This window comes from Salvia hispanica, chromosome 2 (genome assembly GCF_023119035.1).
Source record: "Salvia hispanica cultivar TCC Black 2014 chromosome 2, UniMelb_Shisp_WGS_1.0, whole genome shotgun sequence".
In the NCBI taxonomy this organism is placed as follows: Eukaryota; Viridiplantae; Streptophyta; class Magnoliopsida; order Lamiales; family Lamiaceae; genus Salvia; species Salvia hispanica.
Window position 1 is genome coordinate 21,804,084 of NC_062966.1, and position 16,708 is coordinate 21,820,791.

Sequence of the window (16,708 nt, forward strand, 5' to 3'; positions counted from 1 at the left end):
GAGAAAAATGTTACTATAAATGAATATGAACTATTTGTAGAGCATAGACGGAAAAAAAAATATGACCTATTTTTATGGGACAAGCAGAGAATGTTTTGTAGCAATCAATCCACACACAATAATACTTGTACAATTTTCTGAAGTACTTTCCTCCTAACAACTATGACTCATTAAATTTCACTTAAATTGATTTGGGAAGATCTCTTACATCACTGAGTTATTCATACGTGGTCAAAGCTATTTTGTTTCATCGTACAATACGTGTTGCATTTCATTTTCTAGATGATATCTCGAATCAAATAGAGAATTATATATACATGTCCCTTAATATTCGGCTTCTGGTAAAGTGACGTCTTCACTACAAGAAATCCATCTTAATAAAAAGGAACTCGTGCATCACATTTGATATAACTATTACTCTCTCTTTCCCAGATAGTTTGTCTCACTTTCACTGTGTCGGACACGAGTTTTAAGAAATGTAATGAAAAGTGAGTTGAAAAAATTAGTGGAATGTGGATCCTACTTTTACATATTAGTTTTACAATAAAGTATGAGTAGGAATGAGTTAGTGAAATATGAGGTCTATTGCAAAAAATGATAAACAAATGTATACTACATGTCCAGAGAGTATTTCACTTAGAAATTGCACATTTTGCATCTTGATAACAATGAGTTAGTTGAAACCTAAGTCCACTACTAAAAATGATAAATAAATGTATACTACCTGTTCAAGAGAGTATTTCAATTAGAAATTGCACATTTTGCATCTTGATAAATAAATGTATACAACAAGTTCCTATCCAAATATTCTTTCTATACGCCATGAAAGGTCTCATATCCCATTTTGGAACTTTCATTGTTTTACGTTTCATTTTATTTTTACTTTTTTATAAATGCATCTTACATTCCACAAATTTTTTACATCTATTTTATTTATATTTTTTAAAATATGTGTTGAGTCAATTCAACAGATGGAATATATGTTTTCTTTAATTTTTAGTGAAGTTGTTGCAAGAGTTATAGGTGTGTTTTTTAGCAATCAATCCTTTTATTTTCGGTGGAAAAAATATCTTAAAAATTGCATCATATTTTTTATTTTTTTATTATTCAACTATTCAATTATTTAAAGGGCAAAATTACAAAACTTACCAACCGAGACAAACAAAATCTTCATGTTGGTTTCACGTATAACACGACCAACCATTTATATAACTCAGAAATTGTCATTTTCAATTTTTACATTTCTAATCAATCAGCCCATCATAATAATTTAACTATAATATCAAGTTATAAATAAGTGTTAATTGTTTCTTGAAATTGATCGAAAACACACACTCTCTCTCTCTCTCACACACACAAGATCAATCAATCAACCATGGGATCGGAGACAGTTCACAAACTTGCTGTGATAGAATTCACAGACGAGAACACAAACCCTGAGACAGAATCATGGTCGGAGACATGTAAAAAAAGTAGTTGATGCTCTAGAAAAATATGGTTGTTTTGTAGCAATTTACGACAAACTCACCCAAGAATTACACAAACAAGTGTTCGAATCCTTGCAAAGCCTCTTCTCTCTCCCAACTCAAACCAAGGTCCTAAACAAGTCCCCTAATAAGTCCCTCTACGGCTACGTCGGCCAGATGCCCTTCCTTCCTCTCTTCGAAAGCATGGGCATCAACGATGCCCACACCAACCGAGGAGTTCAAGATTTCTCAAATGTCATGTGGCCTAACGGAAACCCCACCTTCTGGTACGTGCATGTTTTCGTGTTGCTTGTTCGAATTCAAAATAGTATCAAATGGTAAAATTTCAATTTTTTCGTAATTGTCTAATCTGCGTGCGAAATAATATCTTTTGGTGATATTCTTTCGTAATTGTCCTTCCTTCCTCTCTTTTGATTTTCTTTTTTTTTGCGTCGTTACTTTTATTAATTTTCTTCTCTTTTATTTAATGAAACGACTTTTATTTTAGCATCACCAATGGACTGTTTTCAAATCTTATAGGACAGAACTAAATTTGACCAAATTTCATGATTTAAATGACTGTCCAGTGAAAATATAGTTGCGTACACAAAGTTGGCAGTGGAACTGGAGAAGATCGTTGTGCGAATGGTGTTCGAGGGCTATGGTGTTGGAAAACACTACGAGTGGTACAAGGGATCTGCCAACTACCTCTGCAAACTGATGAAGTACAGAGAGCCCAAGATTGGTGAGACCAAAATGGGATTTGTGTCTCACACAGACAAAAGTTTCATGTCAACTATCCATCAAAACCAAGTTGATGGCCTCGAGATCAAAGCCAAAGATGGCGAATGGTTTAGCGTCCGCGGCCTCCCTCTCTCCTCCATCGTTGTCATGGCCGGTGATGCAATCATGGTCAGTTTATCAACTTGGCAGTGATCATGTCTCTTCTATATATTCGTCAATATTATTTCTTCTTATGCGGCATTTTAAGGGAATGAGTGACTCGTTTTAACGAACTTTTTTTGGAATAGGCGTGGAGCAACAATAGGATAAAGTCCCCTCATCACAAAGTGACTATGGAAGGGAGTGAAGCAGCAAGATACTCACTTGGGCAGTTCTCATTCATGGAGAAGGAGATGGTGGAGACGCCCGATGAGTTCGTGGATGATGAACATCCTCTGAGATACAAGCCATTTGATCATCTCAAGTATGTTGATTTTTACAGCCAAGAAGAAAACAGAAAGCTAGAGAGTGCTATTGCTACCTATTGTGGGGTTTAACAATAATATTATCTTTTGTGTGGTTTAATTTTACATAATTGAATGTTGTGTTTAAGGAAATAATAAACTGTTGTGTGTATTGGTTAATCTAGTGTTGGTTGCAAGTTGTTTTCTAGTGTTGGTTGCAAGTTGATTTCCAGTGTTGTTGTTTGAAAAATGTAAGTCAAGTATTGCTATTGGAAATATTGTTTTGGAAACATTATGAATGACAATTTTGTTTTCATTAAGTTGAAGGATATTGTAGGATTTCCAAGAAAATAAAATTCAATGGATCAGGTAATTTGACAAGTCTAAAATTACATCTAATAATCTATATATGGTCCTCATAAGTTCTTTTATCTCAAATTAAGAATTACACTAATAAACTTTTATCACCTTGATTTTGTTTCAGGTTTTAAACTGCCAATTTTCCTAGTAAATATTAGTCTTAACTAAAATAAGTGAATTTATAGTAAACTGCCATTTTTGTTATTTTAAAAGTAGAATTATTTTGCTTTTTCAGAAACGTTTTTATTAAGCATTCGAATAAATTAATAGTATTCCCTCAAGCGAATCGACTGATATTATTTTTGACAAAAAAAAAAATAATATGCAAAAAGTAAATTAATACTACTAGTATTTTTTTTTCAATATCTTACCATATAAACCCATAACAATCTACCATTTTTCTGAAACCAAACTTACATATTCAAAATCAGAAACAAAAAAAAAAAAGAAACAAAGTAGTAGTAATAATAATGGGTTCCGAAACTACCCCTAATCAGCTTCTAGTAGTAGACTTCAATCCAGAAATGAAGCCAGACTCAAATTGTTGGACATCTGCCTCCAAAAAACATAAGAAAAGCCTTTGAAAACTATGGTTGTTTGTAGCATTATACGACAAGATCTCACACGTATAACTCCACAAATCCATCTTCAAAGCAACTCCATACCTTCTTGATCTTCCTCTTCAAATTAAAATCCAAAACATCAATGAAAAACCATGCCATATACATGGGTCAAATCCCCATTGCGCCCCTTCACGAAGCCTTAGGCATCAACTATGCGGACACTCTCGAGTCTCGAAGGAGCTCAGAGCTTCACCACCCTCAAGTGGCCTCAGGGCAACCAATCTTTCAAGTACTCCATCCGTCCCGACTAAGATGACACATTTTTTAGTCGACATGATATTTCAGGAAAAAGTAAATAAAAAATATATTGAATAGTAAATATTTTCTAGAATCTCAGGTGTGTAAGTTTATAGAATAGTAGATGAATGAATACTTCTTCATTCCTGCAGTGGGGAAACTTATTTAGTTATGACACAAGTTTTAAAAAATGTAAAGATGAGTGAGTTGGATAAGTTATTGGAATCTAAATCTCATTTATTTATATATTTCGTACTAATTTCATAATAAAATGTGATTAAAATAAATTGGTGAAATGTGAAGCCTTATTATCATTTATTGCAAAAGTGAAATATGACATTTTTTATGGGATGGATTGAAATGACAAAATAGGACTCTTATCATGGGACGAATGGACTATGAAAAAGAGGACTGAATGAGAAATGATATATAAAAAGATAACGAATTTTTTATGGGATGGATTGAAATGACAAAATAGGACTCTTATCATGGGACGAATGGACTATGAAAAAGAGGACTGAATGAGAAATGATATATAAAAAGATAACGAAAAAGGAAATTAAGGGAGTAATTGAATACGAAAAAAGCAAGATAAAAGTGATTGGAAAAGGATGGTTCTCCTCGAAGGGTTATGTTCATTTATAACCAATTTCCTCACTTGAATGAAGAAGCACGAAATTTATTATGCCCATTTTTGTGACAAGTGGGAAATTGAGATAATCTTCCTCAACCTTTTTAGGGGAATTTGTTTATATATATTTTAAATATTTACCGAATTTTAGTTTTATAATAATTTTAAAATTTCTTTATAAATATTTAAACTAATAATTTATTCTAATTTAAATATACAATTATTAATTTATTTTAATTATGTAATTAGTCAACAACTTTGGTGCTTGTGGGGAAGGACGGCATTCGTGCCGTTGGCACGACATGCCCCTGTCCGCCGCTCTGCTCTTGCCGACGGCACGGCTCTGCTCGATGCATCGAGCACGTCCGTGCCGCTGAGTAGGGCAACGTGGCGTGTTTCTATTGGCCGTTGGCATTTTCTTTCATTTTTTAAAAAAAATCAAAAATAATACCAAATATAAAAAAAATTCGGATTCCCAAAAATATTGCCGTTTTATTACCCTTTTTTTTAAAAAAAATTTGAATTTTTTTAATCCCAAAATCATCTATAAATACATGCATTCATCATCCATTTTTTCATACAACTCATCTATATCTTTCTCTCTTACTCAAATCCTCTCTAAATTAAAAAATGGATATCAACGATATCATTTCGGCCATGAGTAGTAGTTTTTTTTTTTTTAATTTTATGAATTTAATTATGTAATTTTTAATTTATAGGATTTTAATTATGTAATTTTTACTTTTTTAGTAATTAGTAATACTATTTTGGATATTTTTAATGCATTTTAATATTTTGAAAATGTTTTTATTTAAATTGAATAATATAATGGTGGAACCCTTGAGCATATCCTTGTGAAAGAGCATGGATGTGGGTGTTGTGCTCTTGCCAAAGAGCATGGATGAGATGCTCTAAGAGCATCCCTTCCGTGCTCTTATTTAAGAGCACGGAAGTGGGTCCGGACCCACTTTTACTCATTGTCCTTAGCTAAGAGCACAACACCCACATCTGTGCTCTTAGCCTTTGTGGCCGCTTAAGTATTGGCCCCTCCAAGCAGTCGGGCAATTCTTCCATTTCCAATGCATGCAGTCAATGCTGCTTAGCATACCGGGAAAACCGTGGACTGTTTCGTGAAGATGAAGCAACCGTTGACAATTTTCGGTGGTGGGTGCTCGAAGGAATTCCTCGCCGAAAGCAGAACGAACGCCGTCGCAAAAAAATTTTAGGCATAGGATTCCAGTTGACTCACCTACATGCAAATACTCATCGAAGAGGTCAGCCGTTTGCCCAGTAGCAAGTATCTGGATGGCACAAGTACACTTTTGCAATACCGAGAGACTTTGCCGACCGGTTGCGTCTACACCTGATTGAAAGTATTCAACACGGGTGGACAACGTGTCGACAATACGCATAAACAAAAATTTTGACAGGTAAAAACGGCGCCGAAAGTAATCTTCTAGATACCGCGGCTGGTCGGAAAAATAGTCGGCAACGAGCCTTTCGTGGGCTCCCTCCCGATCAAGATGGATGTAGCGACGTTTTGATCTAGTTGGTTGAGGAGGAGGGGCGGGGTTATTGGCGGCGACATAGGCTTCATAGGCGGCACGATATTGTTTATGGTATTCTTGTTCTTCGCGCTCCGCTTCCGCAATGAGATCGGTGAAATCTATTTTTGAATTTTTTAGAGAGGGTTTGGGTGAGAGAGGAAGATGTAGATGATTTAGTATGAAAAAGTATGAATAAGAGATAATTTGATGTGAAAAGTGGATGATGAATGTGTGTATTTATAGATGATTTTGAGATAAAAAAAATCAAAAAAATCCAAAAAAAACGTCCATAAACGGCTCTATTTTTTGGGAATCCAAAAATATATATTTTTTAATTTTTGGTATTATTTTGAATTATTTATTTTTTTTAAAAAAAGAGAAAAGTTAATTTTGCCATTGGCTAAGCCGTTGACCAATCAAATCGTGTCATGTAGGGTTGATCAGCAGTACGGACGTGCTATTAACTAAGAGCAGCGCCGTGTCTCGGACTTTTTTTGTACCGCTGCTGCAGATGCTCTGACCTATCAAACTTTAAATAAAATGACATCACTTTATAAATTTATTCTGTGTACCTTATTCATTAAAAAATACCCACAGCTAAGCCCGAAATACTACATAAATATGCAAGATTATAGACATAGGCATAGCTACTTTACACAGTAAACGAAGGTCAAATTGCATGCATTCATGCATGACCAACTTTTCAATTTGAGCCGTTCATACAACCATCATGATAGATTCTTAATCCCACCCCTACACGTGTCCGCTACTGATTGGATTGCTGCAGTTTCCTTCCCTCCAACTCATCTTTCGCCCATCTTTTCTTCACCATACCATTTTCTGCAAAACCCAAAACCTCCGATTTCGTCTGCATTTTTTCTCCTCCAACGAGAGCTTTTCCACTCCGTTTCTCTCTCTACTTCTCCAAAAATTCAAGGTACCGTTTCTCTCTCTCTCTCTGTTTCTCCGAAATTTCCAGGCATCGTTTCTCACTCTCTCTCTACTGCTAGAAAATTTCAGGTGCAATTTCTCACCTTTTTCTCTCTCTGCTTCTCGAGAAATTTCAGGTATCATTTCTCACTACTTCTCTCAATTTCATGATTCATCATAGCTCGTAAAAACTAGCCATCAAAACCCTAGGATCATGCGTGGTGAAGAACAATCGTTTGAGAAAACCGCCATAGATCTGGAAAAACTCACATCACAGCTGCGAAATCCTCCCAAATTTCACATAGAATGCCCTAGCTCCGACGATAGGCCTTCCGATGCAGAGCCTCCCGCCATGGTATTCTGGCAGAAACAAATCGACGCCGGCCTCCGTTTCCCAATCTGCCCCTTTCTCTCAGATCTGTCTCGTCTCTACCAAATTCCGATAAATCAGCTCCATCCTTCCTCCATTCGCCGAGCTCTCTTCTTCCACATTCTCCTCAGAGAGCACGGCCTCGCCGACACCTCTCGCCTCTTCCACATCTGCCACGGCGTCAAAGTCATGGGCGAATTCTACTGCTTCAAGACAAATTCGGAAAGCCCCGCCCATTTCTACGGCCAAATCCCCAGCGTTGGTAGCGGCTGGATGAAGAATTACTTCTTCGTCAGGCCTCGGAGCGGCCATAGCTGGCCGTTTCATGAGGTTCGGTGGCATGTGAAGCTTAGGGAGATACATACTCCGAGTGTAGATAATCTTAGTAAGCATGAATGGTCAGTTCTGGCTGCCATTAACGCCTCTTTTGATGAGAAGCATCTCTGTTTGCTTCGTGTTGTCACAGATGAGAACGCTCTCATCTATCATGGCCTCTTCGTGAACCATAACTGGTCTGTCGATATGGGTAATCCGAATGCAAATGCATACCAAATTCTGTTTAATTTGGTGGGGAATAATAGCCTTTTATGCTTGCTTTCTTTTTGGGTGGGAATAGCCTTTTATGCTTTACTTTCTTATCAACAATGTCTCTGTTTTGCTTTCTTTTCAACACTGTTTTGGCAAAAGATCATTGCAGAGTTGAATATAGAAATTAAAAACATGCACAATTTTGGTGTATTTTCTGTATTTAGGTGTCAATAACACTTTCATCTTTTCCTTTCATTTTCAGCAATGTCTTGGCAAAAGATCCTTGCTGATAAACGGAGGCTTGCCCACGCTGAACTGCAGCCTCTTCCTCCTCTCACCAAGGATCTTGAACTGGTGGATTTGTCAAACGAACCGTCACCTAGTCCTCGAGCGCCCGAGCTCATGTTGGGTGAAGACACTTCTCCTTCTGCCATTCGGGAGGAGAGACACTCGGAGAGGAAGAAGGCCCTCTCTGGCCAAAAGAGGTCATTGGTGATATCTGTTGAGAGGGAGTCCTCTGCTTTCCAAGGAAAAAGGCCGTCACACCTGCAGCCGGTGGCTCTTAACAAGCCCTTTAATAGTATCTTCCCCGGCCATGCCTTAAGGTTATCGGATGCACAATACACGGCCTTCTGGGAGACCGTTCCTCGAGACGAGGATTTGGCAGAGTTGAGGAAACTACCCTCCTCCAAGCTAAAAGACATGGTATCTGGTTACCGGATGAAGGTAAAAATTTCCTTCGGTTTTTCTCGTTTGGTTTGCTTGCCTTGATATGACAAATTGAAGATAATTTGTAGATTTTTATAACACTATGTTGCGAGCATTTAAGGATCTTTTTATTGGCAAAACTAGGAAACTAAACAGGCCTAACATTTCGCTTACTTTCATCATTGCTTCTTGTAGACCACCGTGGCCTCGGAAGTGCTGTATGAACGCGCAGAGGAGTACAAGAGCCTAAAGGACGAGATCAAGGAGCTAAAATCTCATCTTGAGCAACAGAACCAGTGCACCCTTTCCAAGGACAAAGATCTCGTCTCTGCTGCGACAGCTTTGCATATGGCCGGGGCTGAAATCAGGGCATTGTCGACTACTTTGGAAAAGGAACGAGCCGATCACATGGAGGAGCTAGAGAGGGTGAGGATTCAAGCCTACAGCCAAGGGCGGGAGGAGGGGAAGGTGATTGGGAGGGGCGTAGGGATCAAGCTCTGTCGTCGGCATATCCTGATGACCCCAATTGGCCAAGCGTTCCTCAAGACACTCCACGAGAAAATGATCAAGGCGTATCTCCGGACGCCGGCTTTCATGATCAGGATCGGGGATGCCATCAGCCATTTCGTGGTGGAGGGGGCGAAGGGGGCTTGTGATCTTCTTGGTGCTTCGGAGAAGTTTAAGGATCTTGATGTGGACGGTATCATAGAGAGGATTTCGCCATCACCGGATCTGCCTATAGACGAGCAGCAAGAGCAGAACTACTGGTGGTGGATGCCCGTGATGAAGGAGGCGGCCCGTGGGTTGGTTTATGAGAGGACGGATCATCCGGATTTGCCTTCGGTTGGGCAGATTGAGTATCCGGTCATGGCGTTTGATGCGTACGCGGTGGACTTGTTTGCGGGGACTCATGCTGATGAAGAAGCAGAGCTTTGAAGGTTTTAATTTAATTAATCGAATATGACGATGAAACGGAACTGAGTTGGTATATAAATTTATAAGCGATCCACCTAGTATTAGTATTATGAATACAAGAACATAGTAGGAGTATCAGTATTAGTATTGCGAATACAAGTTGATGGGTTAGGAACTGATGATTCTCCAAAAAATGATTGGGCTTATAGATTTGGGTCACATTGGTCTCCAAAAAAGAAAATACTGGAATGATTAGAGCTAAGATTTGGAAAACTCACCGGATTCACATTTATTATATATATCTAGCATGTGAACTTATAAGTAGCACAATTTATTATCCAATAGCTAAAATGAAATACTATCATGTTTGGTAGGATAGATAACTCATCTATATTTGGTCTGATTGTTCTTGGTGAGCTTAAACTTTATTCAACCGCTTTAGTTATGCAGCGAGGTGAGGGATAGATCGATCCCATCGCTAGACCATTATGGTAACAAAAATAATTTCATTAAATTTACGTTTAGAGTTGCTGATTTCACAACCGCAGTTGAGACTTGAGACTGATTGTAAAGGTTCTATTGTATATGTAACTGGACCCCTTACTCTCTTGTAAAGTTAAATGAGCCCATGGAGAGTTTAATGGATTTGATGATTTGGATCCCAATTATGAGGTATGGTATGCACTATACACACTGTGGATACTTTGCAAAATTTTGATCCCTTTCACTTAAATACCATTTTATACATCACAACGGACAATTTTCAGTTTGATTGCATCTTAACTTATATAATTATAAGCAATTTAAATATTCAGTAATCATGTAGTAATCGAGTATTTAATTATTAGTTATTCCATAATCTATTCATAATAATTGTACGAAAGTGGTCCAAAAATCTAACGTTGTTTTATCTTTTGCCATGTAGTCTAAATGATATTTAAAGTTTCGATTTCCACTCTTCACCTATTAAGGATTCACGGTTAAATCAGAACTATCGGTTCGGTTTAAAATCAGAATAGTGGTTCCGGTTTTTAAATGAAACCGCGTCTCTCAAGGTTAAAATGAAATACTATCATGTTTGGTAGGATAGATAATTCATCTATATTTGCTCCATTATAGATTGATCCCATCGCTAGACCATTATGGTAAAAAAAAAACTCCATTAAATTTACGTTTAGAGTCGCTGATTTCACAACCGCAGTTGAGACTGATTGTAAAGGTTCTATAGTATGTGTAAAGGTTACAATATTATAAGATCGATGTACTTCTGCCTCATTATTAACTTCTTTGAAAATGTGTCGCAGCTCTAAGTTTAATTATCTTATAAAGACAGTCTCATAAGCTTATAAAATAAATGTATGTAATAAAATTAATAATACTCCATCCGCCTATGATTAAATGTCACATGATTGATCGGTTCAGATTTTAAGAAATTATTAGACTTTATAAAGAAAAATGGATAGTAAAAGCTAATGAAGTGTGAGTCCTACTTTTATATTTAACTAGTGTTAACACTCGTGCTGTGCACGGAACAAAAGATTTTCAAGTAATGAAGATATATTAACAGCCAAATATATTAAAATAATAGAGTAAATAATATAAAGATTATATATATACATAATATAAACTAATTATAAAGAGTATCCATAACATTATAAACAACATCGAAAAGAAATTTGTACTTCCATCAAGATACTGTACTGAACCATTTCATGTGCAGTATACAATTTTAATATATAATATGACTGTAGTAATATTAAACAAAAGAATTAGCACCAATAAGATATGCGTGGATGAAAAAGAATAAGAGATATAAATAAAGAAAAATATACTATTACATCCAATAGAAAAAAAAAAACAAATAATTTGATCAAATAAATAATTTTAAATTTTGAATTTGAAATGCTATCAGAACTCAAAAATACTCGACCCTGAAACTAATCCAACGAAATCAAGAACTTGTTAACCTCATCAACAACGTCCAGTATAGGAGTGAGTATAGCACGATCTTGCAAACAATTGCTCAAGTCTTCAGATCTATATAAGAAGGATAAATCTTTTTTAAGAGAATCTTCAGCATAAGATAAAACAATATCAGAAGGAAGATGAATATTCACTTCACTGTCATTTAGCAAACGATTTAAAAGTCAAAAAAAATATTTAAAAAATTACATTATACAATAAAAGTAAAAAAAATAAAAGCTTTCACACTCTCTTCTATTTTCCGTCGCCAAATGGAAACCTTAAAACATACTATTACAAATAGAATTTAAATCGTTCCATTTCGCAAATTAAAACAACTTTATTTCCCAAAAGGTTCGGTTCCCACATTTTATAATAAAATATTAGTAAAATGGATTAGTTGAATGTGAAATTCACTTATTAAAAAATTAAAAATGAAATGAGATTTCATTGGCGGAAGAATTAAAAAAAAAGATATTTAATAACGAAAGGAAGAAAAGAGTATACTATAATGACATCAATTGAGATCACAACACCGTCTTTTTAAGGTGCAAAATTCTACATTGGACCACATGAGATGAAAACTACATGGACACATGCAATTTGAACCCAAGATCAATATTACATTCATTTGTTTCTTAAAAATAATTTTTATTAGTTGCATTTACTGAATATAGAAATTTTTCATTTTAGAAAATGAATCCCACAATCCACTAACACTAATTTCACTACTTTTTCCTTCCTCTTTCTTCCATTATCTATTTTTTCTCTTTTTCTCTCTTACTTTATTAATTTTGTATTAAAGCTCGTACCATTTCCAAAGTTCTTATTTTTTAGAAAACAGAATGAGTTATATTTTTATTTAAACTGATTAGTTATCCACCTCTAATATAGCAAGCAATGGCTTAAGAAAGTAAACTCCACCGTTCAAATTATAGATTTTTCTAGGAAAAACACATCTCATGTCCTTGTACTAATACATTTTATTTTATTAAGTCTTTATACAAATTTTTGGTTAGATCCTTGTATCAGCATTCTTTTTTCATTAAATCCTTTTTTTTCATTAGGTTTTATACTATTGCATTTTAAATTAAGAGGTTTTATATATTTTTTTCATTTTTATTTGATGAATTTTACAGTTAATTAATTTTTTTTGAGTTAGTTAAATTCATTTATTTTTTTTCTCTAACTTATTTTAAAATTAACTCAATCGCAATATTAACACAAGAATCATTGAAAAGAAATCGATATTGTCATTTTTCTAAATGCTTGATATATAGATATGACAATGACAGAAATTATATAATTAATAAACCAATGTAATTAAGTTTAATATTTTTTGTCACTTAGTATTGATTGCTGCAATACTTCACGATTTAGAATTAGATCCATGGATTTAATTAACTGTACGAATCATCAACATATATACGTCCCATGCATTTAATTCAGTTTTGTTTTTACCAGCAAGAGTGTGGAGTCCTTCTCGGAGAAACTGTCGGAATTGGAAGATTAAGTGTGCAGGCATGGACAATTCTCGTGTGGTGGTTGTACGATCCAAATTACTATAAGATTGAAATATAAAGTATATTACAATATAGTATGAGGCGTTGTCTTAAAAGAAAAATGAAATAGTTCTCATAAACACAAAAATAGGTAGTAACTTTAATACTAGTATTATTGAATATTGAAGGAATACCTTTTGAAATAAGTTCAAGTTTTAGGAATAGTAGGAACGATTTGTATACATTAAATAGTTATAAGTATTGATTCTACGGTAGGGGTGATCATTCGGGTTTCGGTTCGGTTTTTGCTCAAACCGAACCAAACCCGAAAAACATAATTTAGTTTAAAATCCAAACCGAACCAAACCCAAAAAATATAAAAATCGAAACCGAAAATTGAATTTCAAATTTACGTAACTCTCTCGATTTAAATTATTTTTCTCGCAAAAAATATATCCAATTAAAGGTAATTTTATAAGGATTCTAACGAGATGTTAATTGCATATGATCCGACGACGATCGAATGATAAAATTTGCTGATATTTATTTCAATAAAACTGCACATGGTAGATATTTTCTGTTACTTGTGCTGAGATTCTCATGTCATTTTGTTGATATTTGTAATGTACTATGTTTTTTATATATATAAAATTCTCATGTCACTTTGTTGATATTCGCAACGTACTATGTTTTTTTATATATAAAATAAACTCCTATATAAAGGAGGGAATTACTAATAAATTCCTATAGAAAGGAGGAAATTACAACTGATGTCAAGAGGGCTTGAATTCGACACCTCATACAATAATGTCTAAACTCTTTGCCCCTAGGACAAAGGCTCTGGACTTGTAATACACTATATTGATATAAAAAAAACATGAAAATTATGATATGATAACAGAATGACGATCTTACCATTTTGGTGACTTTTTGGTTTATAACGGAACACTTAATAAATTATTCACAAACAAGTTAAAATCGTATGTTAAATGAATTGTTACACAAATCTGTTATAAAGTAAAAATTTTATTATATTAAATGATATTGTAATTGTAAAAGTTCTTTTATAAATTAAAAACAAACTTATGATGTCCTACTCATTATAGTTAGTTCATGAAAAATGGATTGGATAAATAATTGTAGATTCAAAGTCACGGTTTAAACATTTAAATATTTCAGAAAACAGAGCTCGCAAATCTAACACCGTTTAACTAAAAATGACTCAATGTTTCAAACTATTTTAATTTAATTCAATTAAATTAGATTTATTAGTATATTATATTATAAAAAAATAAAATTGAATTATAATTCGGTTCTGGTAGGAATCGGTCGGCTCCGGTTCTATTTAAAAAGTTGGAACCGGAACCGAATTTCCGGTTTCACAATTAACCGGACAGTTCCGATTTTAATTCCGAATAACCAAGAACTGAAGAACCGTTTAAGCCCCCCTAGTCACCACTTTAGTTTGGTTTATACGTGAGGTATTTATTGAAGGTCTCAATTACTAGTCTCATTATATGCAAGAGAAATAGTTAGCCAAGAATTTAAAGTTGTTCAATTTCCAAAATTGGAGATCAATATATTAACCTCTGATTAAGAAAAAATGTCCTATTTTCACAATATTAATACGATATTTGAAAACAATGTAATAATGTCACCACTTTCTTTTGGTTTATAACTGAGGCATTTATTGAAGGTCTCAATTACGAACATAATGTGTAGTCAATATTAGAACCAAACCCATATTAATGTGTATACTAAATTACACAAGACAAAATATGCCTACTAAATTATAACCCAAAAGGCCAAACCATTCAGAACAGCTTAATCAATATCTTATTTTAATGCAATAAAATATTAACCTATTCTAAATTCAGGCCTATGACTAAAGTAGGCGAAACCGGCTGAATAATTTTAAATATTTTTTTAAAAAAATAGTACGATAAATTAAAAAAAATTATTTAGAGAATTAAATCATTTATATTCCTATTATTTTAATTGTAGTAATGGATGATTTTCAAATAATATAAATTATTTGAGGGAATGTAATTTAAACAAGATTAAATTAAAGTATAAATTATTAAAACAGTATAGAGTTGGTTGTGGTAATTCCTATCTATGTTTGGCAAGTATTCATGCTTACCCATCCCTACCAAATAAGCTTTTAATGCATAATTAACCCGCCAAACTAGTTCATTTTGTGATCTATAAATAGTCCTATAAAATGGAAATTATACCATAACTACAACCAAGATCATTTGAGTTTTCCTACAAGAAGAGAGCTATCTAGGGTTTTATTCATAAAAATGGGTTGTGTAAGAATGAATTTCCCTTTGATTGATTTGAGCAATCTAGGAGAAAATGATTCTCCAAGGTGGGAATCAACCAAATTCCAAATTCGAGAATTCCTTCAAGAATATGGGTGTTTTGAAGCTACATTCAATAACATTATTCCTCTTGAGTTGAGGAAATTAATTAGTGATGGAATTCGACAACTTTTCGATCTCCCTTTAGCCATCAAACTACTTAACAAAAATTCACACAAACCTTTACATGGCTATGTTGGCTAAAACAATATCGGTCCACTCATAGAAAGTATGGGCATCGATGGCGCCCTCTCGTCTCACGTAGTCGACACCTTCACCAATCTCATGTGGCAAGGCAATCCTACTTTCAGGTTTAATCCTTTTTTTGTTTAATTTATTAATATTATCATATTGATCACCATTTTTAATACACGTGGATATACTAAAAAGGTTAATGTTGCTAACTTTTGATGAATTGACTACTGAGATTCATATAATAGTTTCGCTTATGATACTTATGTACTAGTGTTCTGCATAGTTTCTTTTTTACTTTAATTTTTGTTGAATATTGTTTGTGTTTATTTGCAAATATCAATTGGGGTGCCTTATATTTTATGTTTTCATCTAACATTAAATTTTGACTAAAAAATTTGTGCATTAAGACATATTATTTCCTTCTTGATTGTACTATTGTAACAACAAAGATATACAGTTATACTGTGAGAAACTGTTTGAACTAGACAAGATTGTGAGGCGGATGGTTCTGGAGAGTCTTGGACTGGAAAAATACATAGACGAACACATCAACTCCACAGATTACGTCTGTCGTTTCCAGAAGTACGAGGCACCTCGAACGCCTCACTCAACGCTCGGATTATTTTCCCATACAGAAAGAACATCATCAACACATTGCATCAGCTCAATCATGTTAACGGTTTGGAGTTTCTTACCAAAGATGGCAAAACTTGGATCCCTGCAGATCCAACATCACTCGATTTATTCGTTGTCATAGTCGGGACCACTTTCCATGTATGTTACTACAATCCTCGTTTACAAAAAATAATCTTATTTTTCCACTTTTTTACAACGTACTCATAACATGTATTTCCTTCATTTCATTAATTTCTCGTTAAAATATGCGTCATCTACTGTTGAGACTATTTTTTCATAAATGGAGATCATAATTTTTTTATAATTTTTTGGCCTTTTCATTTGTAATGAATCTCGTATTTTAATTCATCGATACACGTCATTTAAAGGCATGGATAAATGGGCGACTGCATGCTCCAATCCATAGGGTGGTGGTGAGCGGGGATGAAGCTCGATACTCTATCGGATTGTTTACGGTTGCGAAAGAAGGGTGCATGATTAAGACTCCAGAATAGTTGGTGAATGAAGATCACTCTTTGCTCTACAAGCCTTTTGATTACTACTAG

General features: G+C 34.4%; 1 protein-coding gene and 2 pseudogenes across 1 annotated transcript; all 3 read left to right on the forward strand.

Annotated features, from left to right (window-relative positions):
* The first annotated feature begins 1,339 nt into the window (after nucleotides 1–1,339).
* Nucleotides 1,340–2,973, forward strand: LOC125207927 (annotated as a pseudogene).
* A 3,950-nt stretch (nucleotides 2,974–6,923) lies between these two features.
* On the forward strand, nucleotides 6,924–9,887 carry LOC125205005. The gene is made up of 4 exons (XM_048103787.1): nucleotides 6,924–6,988; nucleotides 7,119–7,877; nucleotides 8,142–8,605; nucleotides 8,783–9,887. The coding sequence occupies exons 2-4, from the start codon at nucleotides 7,196–7,198 to the stop codon at nucleotides 9,521–9,523; spliced, it is 1,887 nt and encodes a 628-aa protein (XP_047959744.1). The 5' UTR covers nucleotides 6,924–6,988; nucleotides 7,119–7,195; the 3' UTR covers nucleotides 9,524–9,887.
* A 5,400-nt stretch (nucleotides 9,888–15,287) lies between these two features.
* Nucleotides 15,288–16,708, forward strand: LOC125203616 (annotated as a pseudogene).